This window comes from Phymastichus coffea, unplaced genomic scaffold (genome assembly GCF_024137745.1).
Source record: "Phymastichus coffea isolate CEN01 unplaced genomic scaffold, Cenicafe_Pcof_1.1 PCOF00031, whole genome shotgun sequence".
NCBI classification, from domain to species: domain Eukaryota; kingdom Metazoa; phylum Arthropoda; class Insecta; order Hymenoptera; family Eulophidae; genus Phymastichus; species Phymastichus coffea.
In genome coordinates this window covers 1,228,007-1,242,317 of record NW_026706842.1, presented here as the reverse complement: position 1 = coordinate 1,242,317, position 14,311 = coordinate 1,228,007, and the positions used below count along the sequence as shown (strand labels likewise).

The 14,311-nt window shown below is 43.3% G+C and overlaps 1 protein-coding gene across 1 annotated transcript; it reads left to right on the top strand.

Moving 5' to 3' along the window:
• The first annotated feature begins 10,584 nt into the window (after positions 1–10,584).
• Positions 10,585–12,772, top strand: LOC131663081 (nuclear receptor subfamily 2 group E member 1). The gene is made up of 4 exons (XM_058933172.1): positions 10,585–10,663; positions 11,438–11,674; positions 11,785–12,014; positions 12,098–12,772. Exons 1-4 carry the CDS (start codon positions 10,585–10,587, stop codon positions 12,770–12,772), a joined length of 1,221 nt encoding a protein of 406 aa, XP_058789155.1.
• The last annotated feature ends 1,539 nt before the right edge of the window (positions 12,773–14,311 follow it).

The following is a 14,311-nucleotide window of genomic DNA, read 5'->3' as shown; positions in this document are numbered from 1 at the left end:
AATTGCAATATGCATCCCATATGTTTTAGCTTAAAAGGTCAAACGTGCAGCATGCTTGATTACAATTCACAAAGTTGAACTATTAGCGCAGTATCCTGTCTCTGATTTCTCGTGTAGTTACCTCTTTCGAACTTTTACAGTCATCGTCAATCCTATTTTGAAATGATCAGTCTCTGACACCCACCATTGTAATTAATTGGTTGATGCGTGGAACGGCGTTAGATTTGCTATTTTATTTGCTATACTTTGAAACATTCATATTATACATGTACAAGTAAGGATTTACAATTTATTAGTAAATTTAATTTATAAAAATTTTATATGAAAATATAACAAACATAATAAAGAATATCAATATTTTGAAGCAATAAGTCGTAGAACTTTAAAACTTAGTGAGTCGAAGAGCGATAAGGAAATGACAGACTTCTAATAGGTCACGCTTGGCTTGAGCGCGATTTTCGAGCCTTGGCACGTAGGGATTGTAAGAACTTCGTCAGTGAAATAGTTGTGTATTTAGGTACGCTGCTCGCCTGGATGAAGAGATAGAGCTGCTGTTCGCTTTTAAACATCACTGGCTCTGACGGACCAACGGCACTAGTGCAAATGTAATAAAATCAATCCGCAAAGCAGTTGTCCACAAAAAAATACCTGTTTGGTGGTGAATGCAGCAGTTCCCCCTCATAATTCATCTGCAGATACATTTCTGTTTACAGTTTCCAGTTTTGGTAGAAATTGCCCTAAGGGTTAATGGTCATATCTCAGCTCATTTTTACTCCATCTCGTTGAGAAATGACGTAATAAATGTCATTTTGCTGAGCTCTGACTACCGCTCACATTTTTTCCATACGCGGACAGATCTAGTCTGGCTCGTAAATCAACATTATTTGAGTATTTAAGGTGTGTTCAGTGCAATTCGCACGAAACACGTGTTACGCAGTCGTGCAAGGTCCAACTGTTGTTAAGATTGAAAGGGGCTTTTGCTTTGCTCGGCAGGTCGTATTCATCGCACAGCTCGTTACTTCTCGTACGCAACAAAGGCTGAACCTGCGACAGCCTACTTGCGCCGCGCGCGCGTTACCTTCGCATTTCGCGCTCGGCCTCCCCCTCGTCATCGGAGGCACTGGCCCCAGTGACATGCACGCACTCGCATGTTCATGGGCTGAAAAATAAAGGAGAAACGAAGCTCTAGTTGTTATTCTCCGGAAGCGCTTTGTTGCCTCTCTCTGTCTCTCTCCGGCATTATAGGCTAAAGAAGCACTTCGTCAAAAGGCGACGCGAGGAAAGGCTACGGGAGCAGCAGCATCCACCTTACGTGAGATGGCGACGGTAGCGCGCGGCGCGCTGCCGGGTAATTCGAGCCTTGCTCGAGAAGGAGGAGGAGGAGGAGGCAAAGCTACGTAGCGCGGGTGCCCCATTATGGGCCTTTTTCGGCGAGAGTGGCCGCGCGAAGCGCACAAAGAGCCGAAGAGCCGCGTTCCTGCCGCTCTCTTGCCCTGGCTCTGTCAAAGGCTCGAGTTACGTCATCCCGCCTCGATGTGCTTTTTTTTTCGAGGTGCCCTCGACAGCGCCAACGGCCATTCAGTTCGGGCATGAGCACGGCCTGTGCACGCCTAGTATTTATCCATTTAGCGCTCGCCTGCTTTCGCGCGGTGCAAGTCTTAAAGATGCCCGACGGAGGCACGCCTTCGTATATAATATGCTTTTATTCTTACGCTCAGCTCGGAGATTTTTTCCTTTTTTTTCTTCTTCGTCTGCTCTCTCTCTCCCTCTCTCTCTCTCTCTCGAAGAGAGCTGCTCGTCACTTTGTGATTTTCGCTGAACGATCGAAAAGGAGATTGGATTCTCTTTTCAACTGCTCTCACGTCACTCGCCCTCATCCTCTTTGCTTTCTTTTGCCACTGCGAGTCTATTGTAGCCTTACAATGCCAGCTTCAGATAATTAATTTCGTCGTAAACGCATTGAAAATAAACAGAGCGAGGCGCACAGTCCGTCTTAATCTTTCGCCCCGCGCGTTTTCTCGTAATGCAATACTTACTCCATTACATTTTCTTCGGAACATTCTTGTGGTTTTCACATTTTTCCATTCGAATGAAGTAACTCATCCGCATAATGGCTTTCTTCTTCGACTTCGAATTAGAATCCAATGATACGTGACCGTGTTCGAGCTTACGTTTGGGGATATTCTCTGTTTCTCACGATATAAAATCATTTGATGAAACAAAATAAAAATATTAAAAAATGCTGAAATTTTATATAATGCATTTTCATTAATTGAAAACATTTACGAGCTTATTTACGAAGGTTCATCGGAATCCCTTATAAAATCGGATACAGTCATAAATACGTAATAAGCCGCTAATACGTGCATACAAATTGCGCAATGGTTAACACGGAAATGACTCTCGTAAAGCAAATTGAAAAAAAGAAAGAGAGAGATAGCTAATCGTTTCCCACTGCGTCGAGAACGCGTCATTAAAACATGGTTTACGACCAACCTGTTGCAACACCCACGCAGTAGACGAAAAAAAAAAAACGAGAGATAAAAAGAGAGAAAAAAAAATATCGATGCACGATTTGATGACTGGTGCGAGGGTGAGAGTTGCGTGCAACCCCCCTCACCTCGTCAGAATAACCTGGGAACCCGCGAGCATATGGTTGCGCGCTCCAATATATATATCTCGTACAGCGGCGGATCGGTGCGCTTTCTCATTCTCTCTTTGTTCCACCTACGCAGCCAAATACATACGTGCTACCTGCGTGTGCTGCAGTGTCGATCGATGATGCTTTTTTCGCCATATGCTGGCGCGACTCTTGTACCAACCAAGTTCGTCATTCTTCATGAGAACACCTCCCCCCCCCCCCCCCTCCTTTGAACCCAATATATAGGCTGATTAGAGTTTGACATGGGAATTTCCTCTTCCTGATTTCGAGAGATCATCTCTCTTGGCTTGTTTTGCCGCAGTGAATCGACTGCAAATTATTGCAGGGCTATTCCGAGTGACGTTCGATTCTTAGTGGCACCGTTTTTTCACTGTCGAATGCAATATAATAAATAAGTTTTGTACATACATCGACACCGCAACTACTTATTGTGAGGTTAATATATCAAAGTACTCGAGATTTTGTCGACATTCGCGTGACACTACTTGGTCCAAAACACATCCGCTTCCTGTTTTACTCTGACTTGTTCATCCCTCTAGTAGTGAAATGCGAAAGCCGAAGGCCAAAAAATTTCGTTATTGCGCATAAATATTCGGGTGCGTGCACGTGCCTTGCGCAGGAGACAAAAAGCCAGAAAAAAAATATCGGATTCTCGCGCGCACGATGACACATCTGCCGATGACACCGCTAAATGTCCGTTAGTCGGCAGGAAGTTCAATGTTATTAAAATAAGCTGGTCGTGGCAGTCGTCATCATTGTCGGGTTGAATGTAGAGCAATGTGGAGCAAGAACAAACGAGTGAAAAAAATGTACGAACGAGTCGCGTGTAACGAACTTTTCAGCGTATAGCGCGGGAATCGGGAGACTAAGGAGAAGCCAAGACGTTGGCTAAGACGTTGTTGACGACAAGGTGGTGCACGACGTACCTTCTGGGTGTGGCAGACTGTAGAACTTGTTTTTTCTTACACGTAGCATAATGAATGCATAGTTCTTGGTGAATTTTGTGCTTAGAAAATTGTCACCGTTGTAATTATCAAGTGTATGCGAGAAGAAAGCAGTAGGAATCGTTCAGTCTCATTAGTTAACATGGCTGAAAAAATTTCTTTGTTTCACAAACTTTTTCGTTGTAACTTGGCGAAGTAGGTTACGTTTGTTCATTATCATCTGCAAAATGGTTAAAAACTGTTATAGCGCCTGGCAAAAGCTCCGTGCAGAGATTATAATTAATTTATTCATCGTTACGGAATTTATCCTCATACCAATATCAAAGGATTATGCTCATAGGGAAAACCACAAAATGCAGAGAAAATAAAAAAGGCCAGGCGAAACGACGTGCAAGATCGAGGGAACACCTTGCAAAAAAAGAAGGCAAAAATACGAGAGAGAGAGGGAGAGAGAGAGAGAGAGAGAGAAAGGGAGAACGATCGAGCGAAGAAAGCAGCTATGAGAACTTGCGACGATGAATGAGAATCTTGCGCTCGGTTTCGACATTGAAGAAGGCGGCGGGCGGCAGGCGACCCAAGGGGTGACAAGTAGTAGAGCCACAGCGTCGGTGCGGCCAGAAATCAGAGACTCCGAGCGGTGCTCCGGCGGAGATCGGCGTACGTCGTTCGGCTCTCTCTCTCTCTGCAAGCGGGGATCGTCATCCATCCTGGGCGGGGACATCCGGTCTCCAATTTCACTCGGTGCTCTCGTTAAAGGACCTCAGAAGAATAATAAGCACCGAAAAATAAAGAAAGAAAACGAGTAGCTCTAGCTCCTTGACGATGGGAACTTCTTGCTCGGATGAGACTCGCTCGACGAGAGCAGAAGCAGCTCCTTCGCGAGCTCCTCAGCTCTTTCTACGTCTCTTTTTCTCTCTGTACTGTGCACGAACAGCCGCGAGCTCGTCTTCTTCGTTTCTGCTCTTCATCGACTTCCACTTTATTTTGTCTTTGCTGCTCATTCATTACTTTTTATGCTGAAGACGAACCACTCGTGACATACTGAAAAAATCTATTGTCGATGAAATGGATATTTGCTTTTAATTGGCTTGTTTCCTTGTCTTTGTACTCGCTTAAAATGTCGTAACGTTGTCTTGTTATATTCAAGTACGTTCTCACTTTGAAAATGTTCTTTTATGAAAAAATACTTTGAAGCCGTCGAATACATAGCATACGAATATGTAGCCTCATAAAACAAATTAAAAATGAAAATCAAGTGCGGTAGTCATACCGCAGTTTAAGTAATTACAGCGATTCCAGTGTAAGAGGTCGCAACGTCGAGTAAGATCTTGCAAAATTAGGTTGACGCGGTGGCTTTTAAAAAGCGAGCAGAACAACGGGGCTGGTTCCGTGCGCTCTGCTCTATCACACACTCGACTGCCTGCGAACTATAGGGGGATTGCATGCGTGACCCGTCAAGCCCTGCCGATTGAAAATAAGGCCCAGCCCGATGGCAACACGGGGGGCCGCCAAAGTCTCGGGAGCTAATAATGGAGGATAAGCTCCCAAGCTGCCAAACTGACTCCGATGCCGATGTGTATAGAGCCGAGGCTCCAAACTTCCTCGCGCCATAGGCCATCGCGTTCGCGTACCTTTTTTAAAGCTTACATGCATTGGTGCCGATGCCGCTGCTTTTGCATCTCGTGCATTATGTATCGTTACGCTTTTTCCTTCGGCTATTTCACTTTGTACTTCGAAAACAGTTTCGATGGTGTTTCAACGAATAAAAAACTTCTTGACATTTTTACTTACACAGAAATGGTCGCTGTATAATTTTGAATTCCTTAAAATATTTGTTCGAAATTAACGACGGCTGTACTTAACTCGATTGGCTATTAGCCATTGAATTCGAAAAAGCCTGAACCAAAGAAGGCTAAAGAAGCTTTAACGCTGTTGACCTCAGAGAGTCGGCGAGTGCGTTTGCAACGAACTTGTATAACAAAAGTATTATACGGCTAAGAAGACTGTGCTAACGTCATCGGCGTATTATGCACAACAGAAGATGAAAGAACTAGACCTAGAGTTTCAGTCCTTTTAAGGGTTAATTACAGGTGGTCTATTTTTTTCGCGATCGATCGATAAGCGAGAATAGGAAACAACGTTTTTCAGCTAGAGTGGGTTTTCTTGCAGCATCGCGCAGCCGATAATCCACGCGAGTCTTTTGCTATTCATCGACAGTTTTTCTGCGTCTTGCTTTGCTGGTATTATTGCATTTAATGAGGTTCGCTTCGAAAAGCCGGATACCCCGTCACGCAACGATCCCCTTATTTTTTTCTCTCGAAAAACTTTTCGCAGTCGCTTACGCATTTCCCGCGCAGCGGATTTGCCCTGTGCATAAACCTGCCCGATGTGCTAGTTATGCCTGCCGATGCAAATTAGGCCTTTTCAGCGTCACTATTATTTTCACGCGCGCCCCTTGTCAGGGATGCTGACTAAATTATGGAACCCTGCAATTAAAGATGTTTTTTTTCTTCTGCCAGCTTCGCGGAGAAGGTCCCAGGTTGTTGACACGGCTCTGAATAGACTTCCGAAAAAAATGTGCATTTCAATCTGTTTGCTAATTAAACAAGCTGCAATGGATTATCGTCAGACTTTCCGAGAAAACGCATCATTATACCAATTCTTTAAGATCGTATAGGTATAAGGTATTAGTAACTTCATACGTTAGCTTAGGGCTCTGCATTCTCACAATTGCTCGAGACGACGGGACTTTGTATCCATTTTCCTCATTGGGAAAGCTCTCGCGAAGGTCTTCCTGAATCCGGTAAAAAATAAAGAAAGAGGCGAAGAAAAAAGTTCACGACCTTGTTTTCATTCAACGACTCCAATATCTCGCGGGATCGCCCGCTATCTTACTTTTCCGCGCGCTACTCAAAGAGATTACTTTTTTTTTCCCTCAACTGACAATCGGACTCAATGAAAACCGAGAGACAGCTAAAGAATGGGAAGGAAAAATGAGAAAGGCCATCGATCGATCGATTTTTTTTGTTCAAGTTTGACGATAATTCTTTTTCTACGGTGAGTTGAACTATCATGTAAGGGTAGATGCAAATCTCATAAAATGAAGTAAATTAGATATCGATAGATTAGTCCGTCAGTGTATGTTGGAATGTTGGAAAAGCGAGTTCAGCCAAGCATGAACGTTTTGATTTTGCGACTCTGTCAAGGTAAAAAGAAAAATAATAGAGTCGCACGCGCGCGGGGCTACGAAAAATTTCGGTCGAGCTAAAACAACATATCGCTTTTGTGGAAGGGACCTTCGTGAAAACAGGCGCCCCATTGTTGATGAGGACTGCGTGCGCGAACGCGAGCTGAAGCATATCCTCCAAAAGAGCGCCAGGCGCGCGAACAATTGTGTTTTGATTCTACGGGCCCACATTACAGCCGTTTAGTCGCATTTGCCTTCTTGACAAAGCGACTCGAATCTCATTTTTATGCTCTCTCTCTGCCTCTCTATCTATCTAGCCCTTCACATTGTCTACAATGCTCTCCTCTCTTTTCCGGTTCTATTATCTTTTTCCTATCTAATGCTCTTAGCATTTGGATTAAGAGAACAAAAGCTTAGAAAATTAATAGCGTACAATGAGAGCGAAATTGATTTCTCGTACATGCTCTTACAAATAAGAATAGCCTACTTGAAATGTCGGGATACATGTATAATAAATGATCTGAAAACAGTTTGGAAACGTGCAAAAGTGTGCGCTACTCGAACAAAGTTTCGTATTTCCTGAGCCGCGCGACTGCAACATGGCGCGTCGCGAAGCAAAATCGGAAAGCTTGGCCCATAATCCTTTTGGAAATGAATAATAGCCTCGCGGCAGCTATGCAAAACGAGAGCGTTTCGTTTTTCTGTGTGGCTTTGCGAGAGAAAGAGAGAGAGAGAGAGAGAGAGAGAGAGAGAGAGAGAGGGCACAAAACGCGAGCGCGTCAAAAACCGGCTTTGTGGGTGAGTTGGGCCCGTCAGCAGCAGCAGACAGACGGGGGCAGCGAAACTGAAAGCCGACGTGGAACGAGAGCGAGAGGGAGAGAAAAAGCTAACGAACAGATTTCTCGGATAGTTACGCGGATAATCTTCTCGACATATTGCGCCAAAGCCAAAACGGCGCACGCCTCGGCGAGCTTCACCTTTTCCCGTTGGCTGCGCACCACAGCAGCAGCACACTATATTCCGAAGCAGAAAATAGAAGGCGGTGGCGTGGCATCCCCGTTTCCTCCTCGAGAGATTCCGGTTTTCAACTTTTGTTTTCCGCCGCCGCGCCTTGCTTTCCTTTCTTTTTTTATCTTCTTTCGCTGAGCCACCAGCAGCCGACGACTCGAGGCTCGAGCATCGTGCGCCCCTCTGAGGTTTTTTCCTCGGCCGCAGACTCACTAACGCCGTTGCAGCCGTCGCTTCGTTTGTTCTTCGCTCGCGGAAAATGCCTTGGCGGAGGAAGTGCGCCTTCGGCAATCTCACAGGAGCGGCATGTGTTTGATTATTAACGCGTGAGGGTCGATACTTGTAAAGTCGGCTCGGCAGAAATCCTATTGCTGTTTACTATTATTAGCGCTATATCTGGAGCAGGAAGCGCTCTACGAGTGTCTGCGGAACCTTTTATTCTCTGTTCGTGAGAAGATTTTTCTCGAATCTCTTAAGAGAAACGAACAAAAAAAATTCAAGTAGCGCGATCGCCAATTTTTCAACAACGAAAAATTGCGACGAAATAATTTTTGAACGTGCACCCCAGAAAAAAAAAATCACACGGCAAATTGAAGCACGTTATGTTCACAGAGCTCAGTGCTCTACACCCCTGGTTTTTTAAAGCAAGAGCGTAAAGAAAAAAAATGCATGTAGCGGCAAAATGCCGAAAGGCAAACAGCCATAGAAAAATCCGTAAGCTACATCAGGTCTATTTAGTGCAGAAGAAGAAAAGTAAGTCCGTCAATGAGCGTATCATCCGAAAAGATCTGAGAGGGCGGCCGAATCGCCGTAAGTAGCGTCTCCATCGCAGTCGTGGATGCACAACAAAAACGTCTCAGCGAAAGCATACACGAGCGCGAGCGCACGGTTCAGCGCACACGCCACTCCGTTAAAATAAGAAATCAAGAAAATGGTAAGATGGGGAGGGCGAAAGGCGCGCTAAGGTATTTCCATCGCCGGATCCAGATATTTTTCCAGGCGACGAGTCGCCGGCGTGGCGAACAGTTCGCTTGCGGCAGTGGTAAAAAAGATCGGAGCTGCGCTTCGAAACGATTCAAGATGGAGTCAGAGAGTCAGGAGGCCATAAACGCATCTGCCCCATACGCGCGCTAGACACTGACAATGGCCGCGTCCCTTGCGCTCTCGCTCTCTCTCTCTCTCTCTCTCTCTCTCTCTCTCTCTCTCGATTTTGTTGGATAGCGAATTGTTATACCTGTGCCGCCCGGGTACACGCATCGGCGAATCACAACGGCTTCGCATTCGAATGGCCGACGCTTTATATATCGTCAGGCCCTTCAGGTTAATTTCGTGTCTCTGCTCGCCGCGTATGTATACGTACGCTTCGTTTATCATGCACGCATCGCGAGCGGATGAACGGTTTCGAGTACTTGGGTGCTGTGCGCGCTCTCGAGTGCAAGGATACGTTTTGGGTATGAATAAACGGCATGGTATTTCAAGCTTCCGCGGTTCGATTCCGCGAATTAATTCAGCCATTCAGTGCGATATTCTCTTGGCTACTGGCCGCTTACCCTCGTGACTTGTACGACCGATTGTGCATGTTGAAATTAGTAATGCAGCTTGATCGCTCACCGCACTGCAACTTTCCAAAGTAGCACGTTTACCGACACGCCCCGCATTATCCGATCGTCGTTACGCCTACAGATGACTTGATCTTCAAAATCAGTAAATAGCTGTGTACACGTATTTCGGTAAAATAATTTTTTATACAAGTTGTTGTTATACTTATTGAGATATCTGCCATACTACTACGATAAGTTTTTATTAAAATAAAAGGCTTTATACATGAGTATTGAATGACTTTGCACCCCTGTAAGAACGACGAGTATGTTTAAATTGATTACCATTATAAAGCCTATATATATATATATGTGTGTGTGTGTGTGTATGTGTTATCACAAAATCTTCAAGTTAAGGACTAAAAACGTGGAATTCAACCCGCACAGACATTCATCTGCAAAGCGGCTGAAAAATCAAAAGTCCAGAGCGACATTTTCCACACGGATAATCTCCCCCAAGTCATCTTGGCAAACATGAATCTCATCTTATCAAATGAAATTTCAACGAAAGAGATGCAGTCGTGTACTGGGATGTCTGGCGATAACATCTCGTTGGCTATGAACGTCATTCGCGCGAGAGAAGAGCAATTCATTAGGCAAATCTAGAGGCTGACGTTGGTGGCACAGCGCGTCCCCCCGCAGGGGGTTACGTGCATTAGCGAGAAAAAGACGCGAGCAGGGAGGGGAGGGGGGGAGACAAGGGGAATAAAGCGTTGAACGCGAGGGACGCGCGCGAAAGAGCGAGCGAGACGGAGAACAGGATCCGCCCTATTCGTGGAGGTAGGGGATGCTACGAGAACCAATCGACTGCGAGCAGCTTCTCGACAACAGAACGATAAAGCTCGCAACTTGCAGTAACATCAGTCAGAGTATGTTTGCAACTCGAATGTACAGGACGGCGATTTAGACCTCTTTCACAATATCCTTGATCGTAGCTCATTCAATATTTCGTTAGTTGTGTTCGCTTCGTCGTCAAAGAAACACGCAGAATTCTAGTCCTCAAACGTCAGCGCTTCGGACCAGGCTTTTTTTTTTCCGCCCGACAGTGAATGTTTCAACGCAGATTTATTTTGCAAGCAGGCGATTCGCAGTCTAAAAGTGTCGTGATTGAGAAAAACGGAATATTCAAGTGTACATGTGCCAACAGTTTGGCACCACTTTTTCACGCTGGCTCGTGGACAAATGATGCACAGACAAGAAGCACAAATGGGACATATGCCACACACACATTCACATTCGCAGCCTAAGATGCCGGCTTCGTCGAGTAAGAAAATATTGTTTCATACGAATATCTTTTCGTTTGTAGACTTCTTTGAAGTGCAGTGATACCGCTATTAGCTGCCTATCGCACATTGTTTTCTCTGGATTTTTTATTAAACTATAGATAATGTTATAACTAGTTCGTGTTCAAATTGTTTAATAGAATACGTTTCATTTCATAAACATATTTTTTTATTAATTATCTGTAGTTTTCTACGATTTCTCATTGACTAGAGGAAAATAAATGTTGCTGGTGCATCGCTTCCGTCGGGAAAATCAATTCAAAATTCTAACCATGGATTTTGCAGATTTTTCCTATAATCAACAACAAAAGTTAAGCGTGGAAAGATCACGCCTGTTCTCATTCTGCTCTGCCTTAATCTCGGTAGTACGGCTCATTTGATTGAGCTGAAAGAAATCGTCAAGCAACGAGCAGACAAATGGCAGGCTTCGGTATACCTGCTGCATACCTATCAAATGCTGAGTATTGTATAATGGCCGGAAAAGCAGGGCGCCGACGTCCCGCTGTGCCAGATCATCATAATTTCCATCATTCTCTTTCAACGCCCTCATAATTAGTCCTTATCGCATTAACACTCCTTCGATATGTGTTAAAAAAACTGATACTTGTAATCCATACATTGCTTTCACTTCAACTGAAGCTACGTAATGAAATGTAGATTTCGTATGAATTTTATCTATGAATTTTTAGGTATGAATTTTGTTCCAAGCGTCTAATAAAAATAAATTATCTATAACATATGAAATGCTCGATTAGGTCGCATCCTGCTGGACGTGCCGTGCAAAGTGTGCCGAGATCACTCATCGGGTAAACATTACGGTATATATGCGTGCGACGGCTGCGCTGGTTTCTTTAAGCGCTCGATCAGACGCAACCGACAGTACTCGTGCAAGGCCAAGGCCGAGGGTGGCTGCATGGTCGACAAAACGCACCGCAATCAGTGCCGTTCCTGCCGTCTGGCCAAGTGCATACAAGCTGGCATGAACCGTGATGGTATGTTTACTTTTTCCCGTTATCTTTATGTGTGTGTGTGTGTATTATATATAAATATCCCCCCTCCCCTACATCCATGGGTCAAATGCTCTTTGTTCTTGCGATTTCAGCTGTCCAGCACGAACGTGGCCCAAGAAACTCAACGTTACGCAGGCAAATGGCAATGTATTACGGCGGTAAGGAAACGGAGATATTGCCCACGATTGTGCCGCCGTCGAATGCAGCTCTCAATCTTGTGTTGCCAAAAACTACTCCAGAACCGCGGGTCACAACTATTCCAGCGCCGACAGCTCACATCGCTCATCCGATCTACGCTACCATAAGCTGTCCTCCATTGAAGGTAACAGATTTTATTTCTTATTTTTGATATAACTGAATTGCAATAAAAAATGATGAAGTCTAAAATCTGCATTACATATACAGATAAGTTCGCCCCAAGCCTCGATCTCGCCAGTACCCCTCGCATTCCCAATCTCGATAGGTGAGACTATAGCTGAACAAGCAGCTCGCCTACTTTTTATGAATGTCACGTGGGTACGCGATCTAAACGTCAACTCAGGTCTTTGCATGGAAGACCAGCTGACCATTTTAGAAGCGTCATGGCGGGAATTGTTTCTTCTGTCAACAGCTCAACAAGCACCACATCTCGATCCGAGTCACCTGCTATTACCAGGTATTCAAACTATTCCTTTAGCAGTTGAAATCGCCAGATTCCGTGAGGTCGTAACCTCCTTCCATTCGCTCAACCTTGACACTCAAGAATACGACTGTGTCAGAGCAATTGTCCTGTACAAAGCTGGTCTTGACTGTGACTCTGTGTCCAGTAGTCGTAGCAGCAATGGTTCTATATCACCAAATAGTTGTAGACTCAAAGACACTGCTTTAGTAGTCAAACTCAGAGATAATGCTCATACTGCCTTGGGAATTAAAATGGAAGTGATGACCCATACAGGTGCTATGAGGTTCAGTAAACTCATCCTCATGCTGCCATCGCTTAGAACAATATCCTGTCATGCAATCGAGGATTTCTTCTTTAGAAGAACAATCGGCTTTACGCCTATCGACAAGATCATATGTGACGTATATGCCAAGACATAGCAACGAAGATAAACTCCAAGAATAGATTCGTGCAAAAAAATTTGTTGTATACATTCAATTTACCGAGAGATGGTACTCAGCTAATGTTTCTCTAGCGAGTGGAGCAAATTATGGGTGATAGTAAACTATATTATGTTAATGTTATTTGTACATAGAATATAACTAATTGTTATTTTGAAAATTGTATAAATTATACTTCAAAGAAGTTTGCTACGTAATATAGATAATGGAGTAAAATTACGACATTGGAAAAATCTGAAAGAAAATAGAAATAACTGCCTCTCTGTGTATATGTGTATTTAATTTATTATTCATTTTGTATAAAAAATACAAAAATGAAAAGAAAACAGAGTAAAACAATTTTTTTTACAGTTATATAATTGTAAAAAAATTATGAAATTTACTAAATAAAATTTGTATTTTAAATAGGTACATTTTTATTTTAAAAAAATATTACAATTTTAATATTTTTTTAAAAATTATCAGTATTTAATTATTTATCCAATATATGCCTTACAATTCTTAAACATTTCACACAATGATCAAAATATTAAGGTAGAGTAAAAAAAAATAATTTTTCTTATTATCCCTCTTTATCTATCAAATTACGTTACTGCAGTAAAGCCAGAATTTCTAAACCAAAATTCAAGTTTGATCATCACTTAAACAATAACAAAAACAGCTTTGGTTTGTGGTAAGATTTCATGAGCCTAAAAATTAAAAAAATCTCATAAAAATATTAAAACAGTTTTAATTATTTGAATAATTAAAAATCCGTTGTTATTATTAACACCAACATTGATGATACATTAACAAGGTGGGCAAATAAATTCGAGCCACTTAATATTAAAATGCAAGTGAGTGGCTTAATGCAATGCTCTCGAGAGCCACCCAGAACAATGAATGACGCTGTCGTAGGCTGAATAGGTACACATTCACATGGTATGTATGACATACTCCCATAGTCATGTTACACAGTAACATTTTTCGACCTTGAAGGATAGTCAGAAAATCTTCACCGATATTTCAATTATAAATCAGCAATGAAGAAAAAAATGGTCCAGAAGATTTATTACTTGGAAAAAAACTCGATTTGTTTAGGACGCTTGAGTCTTTAACCAAATATTGCTCGGACATAAACCGCACGCAACAATCGAAGCAGCATAGATCGACGATAAGCCCTGAAAAATTTGAAGGCGAAGAACACATATAGATATAGACAGTCGGGAAATCCGCGTTCGACTTCGTATACCTGAGAAGCAACAATGCTTGCGCTCGGCATTTTCACGGTGATTTGCGGGGTAATCGCCGTACAAAGGATGAAAACTCGGGCTTCAGAGATGAAAAGTTCTGTGGGCCAGAAGCAGCGTGTAGTAGCTCGCGTGAGAGAGAGAGAGAAAAAAAAACTGTGCTCCCTTTCTCCCTCACTCTGCCAGGGGGTAAAATAATCGTCTTCCGAAGATGTGCGCGAGCGAATACAATTTTTTTTTTTCTTCCACGATATTGTGCCGCTGTTCGAGACACGCATACGCTCAACCA